At 44.3% G+C, this 12158-nt stretch overlaps 1 protein-coding gene across 1 annotated transcript in view; it reads left to right on the forward strand.

Moving 5' to 3' along the window:
• JAM3 (junctional adhesion molecule 3) overlaps nucleotides 1-12158 on the forward strand; it is a 260666-nt gene that overhangs the window by 142117 nt on the left and 106391 nt on the right. Inside the window, exon 2 of the mRNA XM_086956940.1 lies at nucleotides 7401-7466. Coding sequence (XP_086813066.1) covers nucleotides 7401-7466 — 66 coding nt within the window. The remainder of the gene's footprint in view (nucleotides 1-7400; nucleotides 7467-12158) is intronic.

A 12158-nucleotide genomic window follows, 5' to 3' on the forward strand; every position in this document is an offset into this window, starting at 1 on the left:
CTGGTACATCCTTGCTGACGAGGTAGCACCAGGTAGTTAAGAGGTGTATTTTCTGTATGTTTCTGAAGCTCATCCGATAAACTAGTCGAAGGAATAAATGTGAGCTCCAACAGCAGCAAAGAAACCTCCGCAATCGTCAAATACTTCACCACACCTTCAGTTGTCACCAGAAACTTCAACCCACTGTAAGATCTGTGCATTGCCTTCTCGAACTTCTTTTGCAGCAAAATCAAAATCCTAAGCAACTTCTCCAACTGGACCTCCTGGCCTTCTACAGAAGTCTCCTAGTGACGAAGGAAGACCGCACAATCACTACATGGGATACCAATAACACAGAAAACCACAACAATCATGAAGATCATTCACTTTGGGGCCCCAGCAGACGCATGCCACCACCAAGCCTTTGATAAAGGAGCTGTCCCTGTCAGCAATGCCCTCACCTCTATCCTCAACACCTCCATCCGTACAGTCACTTCCCTGGAACCATGGAAACATAGCTCTCAGCGCCCTCTTAAAGAAACCCTCAGTTGGCACGACCACACGTGCCAGTTTCTGACATCCCTCTGTCCCTATCCAGCCAAAGTCCTGAAAAAGCCATCAACAAGCGCCTCTCTGACCTCCTCGCCAAACACTAGCTTCTCAACAAAACACAGTCAAGATTCAGACCTTACCACAGCCCGGAAACTGCCTTTACAGCAACAACTCCTTGAAGCAGGCATCCGGGGGCTCAACTAGTTATCATGCCCTCTACAACTCGAGATCTTATATGCAGAGTCCCCCAGGGCTCCTCTCTCAGCCCAACGATCTTCAGCATCTTCATGACCCCGCAGGCCGATGTCATATGAGCTCACACCATAAACATCCTTATTTATGACGATGAGACAGAACTAATACTGTCCCTCTTGAACGAAACACACAACATTAGGAGAAAGTTTACCTCATGCATGACATAAGTGGCCACCTGGATGAAATCCAATTGTCTTAAAACAAACTTGTGACAAAACCGAGGTGGTAGTCTTCAAGAAGAAGGGTTCGCCATGGGACTCTATCTGGTGGCCCACAGACCTTGAATCCATGCCTTGCTTGCAAGCAAGTAACTTTGGAATTGTCATAGTCAACAAATTAGACATGACCGCCCAAGTAAACACTGTGGTTTCATCCTGCTTAAACACATTAAAGATGCTAAAGAAAATATGTAAGTGGCTACCATCCAACACCAGGAAAACCAACACCCAAGGCCTCATCGCCAGCAGGCTAGACTATGGAAACACCCTATACACAGGGATTAGCAGCCAGCACACAATAAAACTGCAGACCGTCCAAAACGCATTTGCCAGACTAGTCCACAACCTCCCATGCCGAGCCCAACTCACACCACACCTTAGGGAATTCCACTGGCTCCCGATACACAATCACATGCACTTTAAATTCCTCACCCACACCTACACAGTGCTCCACAACACTGGCCCTGCCTACCTAAACAGTCGCTTTCACTTCCACCAACTTTCCACACACTTCCACTCTGCCAATCTTACACACCCCATTCATGCGCAGATGGAGGAGCAGGGGTCCACCCCATCTTGTACCGGATTCCTAAAGCATGGAACAACCTCCCTCAACACATCAGAGCCTCCTCCTCTCTTCTTCACTTTAGCAAGACGCTGAATACCTGGCTTTCCGAAGAAGCCTTCAGGGCCAGACTCGCACACTTGCTGAGGAGCACCTGGCTACCTTCATGGGTGATTAGCACGCTATAAAAACACCAGTGACATAACCGGACACAACTTAGAATTCTTATTGATTTTTTCCTATGCTTGATACTGATCTTTTTGCTAATGTTATGCGCTTGGAGCAGTAGATGAACAGGATACATTGATAGAGGGATGAGGTACAGAAGATCATGACAAGCCTGAAAAACAGATGTTGAAGATAAACAAGTGGCTGATCCTTAAGAAACTGCTTGTGACCTGGCTCAGCGTATATAAAATGGACCATCAAAAAGAAATGTGTTGGACTGTTGGCTTGCATAGGAGATATATTGTTGTACTCAGAGGCGTATTGAGCCCTCTGCTTTTTCAGCTCAAATTGGGGTCCCCCTGCCCCCATAGCCTGATAAGCTGGGTTTCATCAAAATTTGTATTTGTTCTATTGGCCTCTTAAGTCTGTAGGTATGCAGACAAAGCTTCAAAAAAGTTCTAAGGGACTACCAGGAAAGTACTGAAGTGTGGGAGGTTAAAGGCTGTTAAATGAACCATGAGACAAAGAAACAAATTATGTAAATATCAACAAAGTGTGGAGAGCAGCAAATAGAGTAAGCACAAAAGAGAAAGTAAAGAAAGATGGTAGATAGAAAATGGAAAGGAGAAAGTGGAGAAAGGAAAATGGAAGAAATGATGGGCAGAAGGAAAGGTGGAAGAAAGGAAGGCTGGTAGAAAGGCAAGTCGAAAAGAGTAAATGAAAGTAGTGTTCATGGATGAAGAAGGGATGAATGGACAGAAGGGTCCAAAGATGCTTAAAAGGATGGACGGCTGAAAGGAAGAATGGATGGAAGAGTGAAACGATGGAAATGGGTGGATGAATGGACTTAAGTATGAACAAAATAGTCTTTGGATGGACAGAATGGTGTAAGAATGGACGGATATAATGAGGCAGCATGGAAGTATGGAAAAGAAATGTTGGCTGGCTGGGTGTGTGAACAGATGGATGCATAGAATGGTTAAACGGTTGACTGAAGGATGTAACAATGGAAATATGTAGGTGAATGGATGGGTGGGGGAAAGGGTGGGAGGATAAATGTATGGCTAGATGGATATTTGGGTGAACAAAACTTTACTAGGAAGGGCTCGACTTACTACTTTCACCCACTTGCTGTCTTTGGAGATTTGATTCAAAGTGGGGGGCATTTTAATTTTCTGTCTTCCCCCTTGGTTCTACTCTTCAAATAGAACCATTTTAAAATCGCTGGCTGTTAGTGCCTTGAAATGGCCCTTGACCGATTTAATGTGGCTTTACAAATCAGTACTGTTTACGCACTCTGGGGTTCAAAGAGCTCTGCACACACATACTTTCTGGATTATAAGCCCCAACATAGTAGTGTCTCAGCAGGGCACAGACTGGTAGCTGTACCTCCTAACCATAGTTTTGTTCAGAACAGAACTGAACTGGAGGTCGCGCGCATTCCCACGCACCAATATTTTTAGGTGGCTCAGCTGCCATTTCAGGCATTCTTCGAATTACACTTCCCTTGGCAGGCCAAGGGACATGCATCAGTACAGGGCAGCCGGAATCTGTCGTGTCTGCAGCCTAATCATGGTGCCGATTACAGAATGCGCTGTGGTTTTTCCTCCGAAGAATTAGAGGCACGTGCATCTTTGGAGGGCATACACAAGACTGTATTTTTGTAAGAGTGTCCGTCAGTATGGCGTTAATATAGTGGAGATAGCACGTAAAAATATGAGGCCAGCTGTGGTTGGTCAAAGGACTGGACCAACTTTCAAGAAAAAATGCATGATTTTTTCAGGAAACCCTCACTCACCCTAGTGGTGACATGCTTCATCATCGGGTCCACTGGGGAGATCGAGTACCTCCCCAGTGTGCTACGACGCCAGGAGACTGCGGAGCAGGTTTTGTGAGAGTGAAGAGTGAAAAAAAGGTGTGGTTAAAAATGTCAGAGGTTGTCCCAAAAAATCATTTATTCGCTGGTCAACTTGACATATTAAAATTAAAGACTATGTGCAGGGAAACTATCCAAAAGAAATACTGGTGTTTCCCTGATCTCATGGAGATCCAGCGGGGGACAGCTAGGTGCCGAGTGGGTGCTGAGCGTTGCGGGCGGTGTGCCATTGTCGCTCCCACCCCCCCCCCCCCCCCCCCCCCCCCCCTGAATCTATGGGGCGTGGCTCACATTGAGTACAAACTTCTGGGCTCCTCGCAATAGAGGTAAATCCCCTAGCCTTTTGGTTTGTACTCTTAAACGCACCAATTTTTACACATAGTGCTACTTTTTAACTTTCACTGCCTACGGCAGGGTAGGCCTTAGCGCGCCTATACCTGCTGAGGTAACACTCGCTTACTGGTCCTGACAAAAGCCCTGTAAATTCATACAATTAAAGGGCAGAAACATGTTGACCTTCCCCTAACAGGGAAACACCAGTATTTCTTTTGGATAGTTTCCCTGCACATAGTCTTTAATTTTAATATGTCAAGTTGACCAGCGAATAAATGATTTTTTGGGACAAACCTCTGACATTTTTAACCACACCTTTTTTTCACTCTTCACTCTCACAAAACCTGCTCCGCAGTCTCCTGGCGTCGTAGCACACTGGGGAGGTACTCGATCTCCCCAGTGGACCCGATGATGAAGCATGTCACCACTAGGGTGAGTGAGGGTTTCCTGAAAAAATCATGCATTTTTTCTTGAAAGTTGGTCCAGTCCTTTGACCAACCACAGCTGGCCTCATATTTTTACGTGCTATCTCCACTATATTAACGCCATACTGACGGACACTCTTCCTTTGTTTATGTATCTACTGATTGGGGGACTAAGAGTGCCCTTGAACCCTGTCTCTCCCTTTGTTGACGTGTATTTTTGTAAGACCACTGTGGGAACACAAGTTTGACCGGACACTGCATATTTTTTAGCCCCCATCTTAGTTAGAAAAACGTAGTTTTACATTCTCCTTTCCCCACGTTGTGGAAATATACACAATTCGGAATCCATATCTAATTTTGAGCATTAGATCATAATATACATAAAATAAGTATGTTGTGGACGGACTTTAACTTTCTGGTCTGCATTCCAGATGAAATATATTTATTGTTGTCAGAATTTGCGTCACTTTTTTGTGTGTTTCATTTTCCCCTCCAATTAAGACGTCGAGGGTGTGTTGCAGTTATCTGGCAAGAGTTGCAGAGTCTGTCGAATCAGACGTCGTCTAGTTAAAGGTAGTTAATACAAGAGCAATCAAAGGAACCGGTTCCAAAGAGGAAAGCACTCCAAATGTATCTTCAAGAAGGGGCTCTTGCCGTTGTTCGATTAGCAGTATGTGAAGACTCAGCGTCGGATTGGTCACGAGGGCACTCGGGCAATGCCCGAAGGGCCGGTGCAGGGGGGGGGGGTGGCTGCTGCTTTTTTTTAGCAGTCTGGGGGGTCGATTTGAGCTGTTTCTGTATTGTTCAATGGCCTGAGGGGCGTTTCTGAAGGTAAATGGGCGTCCATTTCCTCCCTCTTATTAACCCTTTGCATGCTGATGACGGAACCGCTCCGTCATCAGCTGCGGGTGTGCTGTGCTGATGACGGAGCGGTTCCGTCATGGCCCAGCCGCCGCGCCTACGCGGCGCTGATTTCGCGCCTGCGCGGGCGTTCTAAAGAGCGGGGCGGGTCATGACGGAACCGCTCCGTCACCAGCATAGCTCAACCGCGGCTGGTGACGGAGCGGTTCTGTCACCAGCATGCGGCCGCCGCCCCGCCCCTTTAGCGCTGCGGCGGAATAGCCGCCGCAGCGAAGGGGTTAACGGCAGAGGTGTCACTCCAATTCTCTTGCTGGGCCGGCAAAATAATGTGTGCATATTGAACTGGGCAGGGGGCCTGAGCTAAAGTGGCCTCACTTGTTTTCAGGTGTTTCACCACTGTAAGCTAAACCGTGCATTTTTTTTTTAAACACCCCCCTTTTTTAAAAATACAATTTCGCTGAAGGAGTGTTTTGCAAGGCAATATGCAAATGTGGGCCAATTTTTGATATATGTGTGTGTGTGCCCGGGCCGATTTTAATCCCAATCCAACCCTGTACAGTGAAGTAGAGAAAGAGAGGGAGGTCCCCTTTTAGTCCAATCAGGGACAGGGGATAATACTTGAAACATGTCAAATAATTTGTTCAATTGTGCTCTAAAAATTGGTGTGGGAATTTTTTTTTGTTTTCACAGATACGCCTTACTGTTTGTTGTGCTACCAAAGGGGTAGCACAGGTTAATTTAGTGACTTTTTGTGGTTCAACTTGACAGGAATTGTGATTGTTGCTTGAGGGTGTTCACACTCCTTCATCCACAAGCCCAATTTCTAACACGTCTGTGGGGGATGGTAGGAAATATCCCTGTAAGTGTAGGGAATTTCTCGCAATAGCATTGCTACTGCCAGAAAGGCAGGTTGTCATTTGATACAGATGAGCTCGAGTGCCTACACAGGATAAATTGTTTAATAAAGATTATATACTGTAATTAACAACTCAAAACATATGCTAAAACGTTGCCCAGCTCCTCGTGACCTGAAGTAATTTGGGGACCGCTTAAGCGCTATCATTTTCTTAACTGGAATGATACCCCATAATATAACATCGAGCAGAGTGGCCAGCCACTGTCACATTATATTGTCCTGTTTAATCGGTCAATAGAGCTGGTAAGGGAATAATTAAATGCTGTAGTTAAGAGAATTAGAGAGAATGGAGATGTCATCTCTGAGCTCCAGTCTATACTGAATTGTCAAGCTTATAGCAGGTGTTATGCGCAATTCTCATATACTGTTGTTTGTAACTTAGATTTATAAAGTTTGAACTTTTTTAAAAAGCACCCCTATGTATATGAAGCACAAATGGCTTGAGCAGAGGGTTTTTAGGCGGGGGGGGGGGGGGGGGGGGAGACAAGGCAGGAGTTAAGGGGAGTCTTGCTTCCTCAGAAGAGGTCGTGTAAGGACCTTATACAGCGAGTCTCGTGTAAGCATGTTAGGTTAAATCCGACTGCAGATTGGTCTTTTCAAGCCAGCCTGTCCATAGGATTTTAGCTTCATCTCATGAGCCCACGCTAAGAGTCTAAATGGGGAGGTAGACTTTTATAGCTCTAATATCGGATCTCAAAGTTCAAAGAAGCTACATGAGAGCTCTCTGAGGGTGTTGGCATGTGAATCTCTCATTGACTGGCTCACGGGTCCAACTGCAACATAAAGTGGGAACTGAACATTCATTGTCGTTTACATGAGACTTTATACTAATATTAGCCCGAGTGCTGCAATTTTCAGTTAAAAAGCATACCCTTAAAAAAGCAAAAAATACTAATGTGTGTATGTATGTATGTATGTATGTATGAGTATGTGTGTATATATATATATATATATATAAATGATATATATATATATATAGATATAGATAGATATATATGTATAGATATATAGATATATAGATAGATAATATTATCCGTTTTAGATGGTTTTATTAAAATATTTTTCTGATTCTGTAATAAGCCTTCGGGTCAGGGACCCTACTTTTCTGTCATTAAATATTTAGGGTATGGAATATCTCTGTCCTGAAACTGATCACAGCGAGTTTGCATATTTGAGTGACATTTCTCCCAACTGTACAGTCTCACTTCTGTTCTCGGATCGTGATTTAATGTTATTTTTTTTCCATTTCTAGCTTATAGAATTTTGGCCGTCAAACTACACTCTGTCAACTTAAATCCTGTGGTGCTGGAGTTCCAAAGTAAGTGTATTTTTTGCTGTGAAAGATTACCAAATATTCTCATGCTGATGACACTACTTTTTAATAATGCCTGGAAAATTACTTGTTCAAGGGAGATAAATAACAAAGTTAACATTATGCACATAACGAAAAATGCAAAGTAGTTGTTTTGTAGATTATTGAGTTGAGTCCATACTTTTCAGATGCTTCTGTAACGCTAGACTCATACCCCCCTGTATTCATCATTTTAGTAAAACTTGTATCAGAGAGCCTTTCTAAAGTCATTATCCCCTCTGCAGGTAGTATATATGATCAGATCTATTCAGCACTTGCTTTGAACCTGGCTTTTCATTACTTTTCGAGGCACACGCCAAATTATTGAGCATTTTTTTAAATTCATGTTTTTGTATTCGCTTAACATTGAACACATTCAAGAAACTCGAAGTCTGTGACCCTGATGTAGAACTACACCTATGTAGCTTTAACACACAGCTAAATAAGCTGAGACCATTGTATATTAGACAGAGAGAGAACTGATAAACCGTATACTCCTTCCTCAAGACTTTATGGAATGTTCAGGCCGGCAGGCTACATCAGACAGAGTTTTGCTCACCACAACGTTGATTCAAAATTTGAGACCTTAGTGCATGCTACGGGCAAATACTTACTGCACCAAGTCCCTGTTGTCATATGTCCCCTTTGCCCTCGGGTCCCCATTTTCCTTTTCCGTGCTGTAATCTGGAGTAGTATTTTTGAAGGCTCTCTCTCACTGTATATTTTGCTCTCTACCCTTCTACTGCTTCAGGGGATTTTCTTTCCTCTTTTCTTACTTTAGCAACTTAATGTTGGTGTTTTATCTATGGTTACTGTTCTTTTTCTTGTATATTTTTGCAAAGCGGGACTTTGGCGACACTAGGGGAACCTATTTCATAAGTAACATAGGACCAAGTATTGGATCAGCATGTCACTGTTAATATATTCTGCCTCCACGAAAAAAGTGCTGTGTACTACACATTGCTCTTAGCATGACAACCCGATCCCCTAGAATATAAATGTACGCATCAGAAACAGCAGTCTATCAGCTATGTTGGCAGCTTGCACCACGCAAAAAGGTTGAACCTTTGCTCCCTTAGTTGTCCCTTTTATATATTTTTGACCAATACAAATTGATGGCCTAAAAAATATGTGTGTGCCTGATGTTCTAAATTAGTCTCCTTCTGTGTCGCTGGCGTCTCCTGTAGCCATTATGGCAGATCTAGCCACTCCAGAACAAGACACAACTCCTTAGACCTGCCTTCCAGATAACTACAGATGCAACCTCCAAAATTTGACGAAGTCAAACGCCAGAGGTGGCCTTCTCACACTAGAAACATCACTCAGATGATCGCGGTAGAACTGAAAACACCATTCCAGGTGGGGTTTCTGAAACTGTATATAGAATTCTCAATGTGGAAACGGAAATATTACACAATACTCTTGATATGACCTGCCGAACTGGACATAGCTTCCAGATGGGGCCCTAGAACTGAACACCACACTCCAGGTGAGGACTCCACAGCTGGACGGTACACCAGATGAGGTGTCTGGAAGTGGGCATGATGCTCCAGAGCTGTGCACAGTACACAATGGATAGCCCCCAGAACTGTACATAATAAAACAGAGGTTGCATTCCTAACTAGGCACGATACACCTGATTTACTAATTAAAAACTCTTTTTATTTGGTACACAACTTATACTTTTATCTTCAATAAACATTGAAATCTTTACATATTACACATTCTTTTACAGTAGTAATTGTGTATTCTTAGTACATGAGTATGTTTACAGGCCTGAGTTATTCGCCACTCCCTGGTTCATTAACTGTCCTCCAATGAAGACTCAACTGTGTGCATTGTACATATGCCACCCCTGAAAGTATCGCCCAGGCTTGTGCTGTGGCATTAAGGTCTGTTGCTTCCCATATATTTAGCAGTCAGCGCCTAGGTTCTGGTTGTACAGGGTACTCACTCACTCTTGTTATTGTGGACATAACTGCCTCCCAGTATGTCACTATTTCTAGACATTCCTACAACGTGTGAAATAATGTACCTTCTGCTCCGCACTGCCGCAAACAAAGTTTACTATCGGTCTTTCCTATTTTGCATAGTGTTACCCTATGGAGCACGTTAAGTTGCACGAGGCGCAATTTAGAGGAGATCGCCACCTCCCTTGGGGATTCTAATGACTCCTGCCAATCCGTCTCGTCCAATTTTCCCATATGTTTCAGTCATTTATCCCAGGGAAGCTGTGTGGGATCAGGAAAATTGTTAATAATTTTATGATATGTTACGGATGTGGCTTTTTTGTCCATTTGTTCTGTCAAAAGTCTGTCCTCTAATGGGGAAGCTTCAGGGAGGACAGTGTCAAGTGGGATGACCGCTTCTAGTGCATGCTTGATCCGGAGATAGCCAAACCTTTCCGTAGGTTCCATCTCGTATTGGTCTTGAAGTTGGGTGAACGTAATTACTTTTCCCTTGGTCCAGAGATCTCCCACCATCGATATTCCTATGATGTCCCATTGCCTGAACTCTTCACTGTTGCGTAGTGTGGCAAGCTTGACGGTGTCCCAGAGGGGCGTGATCTTATTGTCCCAACCTAGCTTTCTAAGTACTGTGTGCCAGATATGGATCGTCTGTTTTGTCGGTCCTAGTAGGGTAGTCTTCTGGTTCTTGGTATATAATGCTAGGTTGAGCCCTCCCGTTCCCAGAATAAGTCTATCCAGGTGGTAGGCCTGGTCAGTATGAGAGACATGGAGCCATTGATTTATTGCGGTCAATTGGGACGTCCAGTTATACGTTTGTATATTTTTGAGCGCAATGCCGCCATCATACCAAGTTCTAACTAATTTGGCCATTGCTATCCGGACCGGTTTTCCATTCCAAAGGAGTTTGGGTACTTCTGCCTCAATTGCTCCTAAGTAGGATGGAGGAACTGAGAATGGGGTATTCTGCAGAGCGTAAAGAAATTGAGGGAGCGCCATCATTTTAAAAAGTGCTGCTTTTCCTAGCAGTGTCCGTAGTAAGGATTGCCAGTGTTTGGTGTCCCTGCGTAGTCTCTTTAGGGACTCTAGAAGATTTAGGGTCCTAAAGTCCTCTGAAACCGAAGTAATATGAATCCCCAGATATTTAAAACTATTTTCCACTATCTTCACTGTGCATCGGTAGGTAGCATCGGTGGAGGGCCCTTCAGAACATAAAGAACTGATTTTCTCCAATTGATTGTGTACCCGGAATGCTTCCCATATATGTCACATATATTCAGGAGTCTATGCAGTGAGCTTTTGGGGGAGACCATATATGAGAACATCACCTGCATATATATGCGATCTTCCCCTCCTTCTGTCCAGCGAAGCCGGCGAATAACCAGATCCTGCCTTATCCAGGCTGCTAATGGTTCCAGCACAAGGGCGAAAAGGAGAGGTGATAGTGGACAGCCCTGTCTTGTGCCTCGTCCTAAAGGGAATTCCCTGGAGATATGCCCATTTGCCACTACATGTGCAAGAGGTTTAGTATACAGTAATCTTACCCATGAGCAAAACGTAGGCCTGAATCCCATCCTCGTGATAAAAGCACAAAGGAAAGGCCATTCCAACGTATCAAAGGCCATACGGGCGTCAAGAGACAATATTATGGACTCTTCTTGTATTGTGTATTTGCGCCCTATTACATTGTGTAGGCGCCTCAGATTTAGGGCTGTTTATTTGCCCGACATGAACCCAGATTGGCCTGGGTGTATTAATTTAGCTAGGTGAGGTGTCAGTTTATTGGCCAACGTTTTGGCCAAGATCTTGGCTTCTGCGTTGATTAAGGAGATGGGTCGATAAGAGGCACGTTCCCGGGCCGGCTTCCCAGGTTTGCAGATGTCCACCACCGTTACTACTCTCTGGTCTTTAGGGTGCTCTCCTGCCTCTAGGTAGGCATTGTACATTTTCAATAGGTGTGGGGTGACTGCAGTTGCACTTCTTTTATATAATTATATGGGGATGCCGTTAGGCCCTTGGGCTTTTCCCGACTGTATATTTTCTATCGCTATTGTTAATTCTTAGGTTGTGAGTTCTGTTTCTAGTAGTAGTGTCTCTTACTCTGTGAGTGTGGGGAGTTGGATGTCTCAGAGGAATGCCTTCACTTCCTCCTGCTGTACTGTGGTCGCTGAGTTGTTCACATTTGCATAGTGAAGTGCCAATGTGTCTGCTATTTTTTGGGGGTCTGTTACGATTTCTACCGTGACGCGTTGGAGTTCTGCCACCCATCGGTGTGCTCGTTCCCGTTTATCAAGCCAAGCCAGGAGCCTGCCGGCTTTATCCCCTACTTCGTATATTGTATGGAGCGTGGAAGTTAACCGGGTTTTCGCGGCCTCCCATAATTATTCTCTATATTCTTGGTATTTGAGATGCAGTCGGTGTGTGTTTACCTCTGAGGGGTCTTGAGAGTGTAGTGATTCTAATGTGCTCATTTCCCGCTCGAGTGTCGACACAGTTCTTGCGGATATCAATTTTATGCAAGTGTCCCCGTATCTCTAGCGTGGCCACCCTTGTTGATTTTTGCTCAGCTATGCCCCCAACCATTATCGTTGTATATCGAGTGCGGCCAAAGTGATGGAAACTCGATCCCCATGGTATTCCGGCTCTCATGCCTTACTTCTAGAAGTATGCCCGTATTTATTCTGTAATCCTT

This window comes from Lissotriton vulgaris, chromosome 2_1 (genome assembly GCF_964263255.1).
Source record: "Lissotriton vulgaris chromosome 2_1, aLisVul1.2, whole genome shotgun sequence".
Classification (NCBI taxonomy): domain Eukaryota; kingdom Metazoa; phylum Chordata; class Amphibia; order Caudata; family Salamandridae; genus Lissotriton; species Lissotriton vulgaris.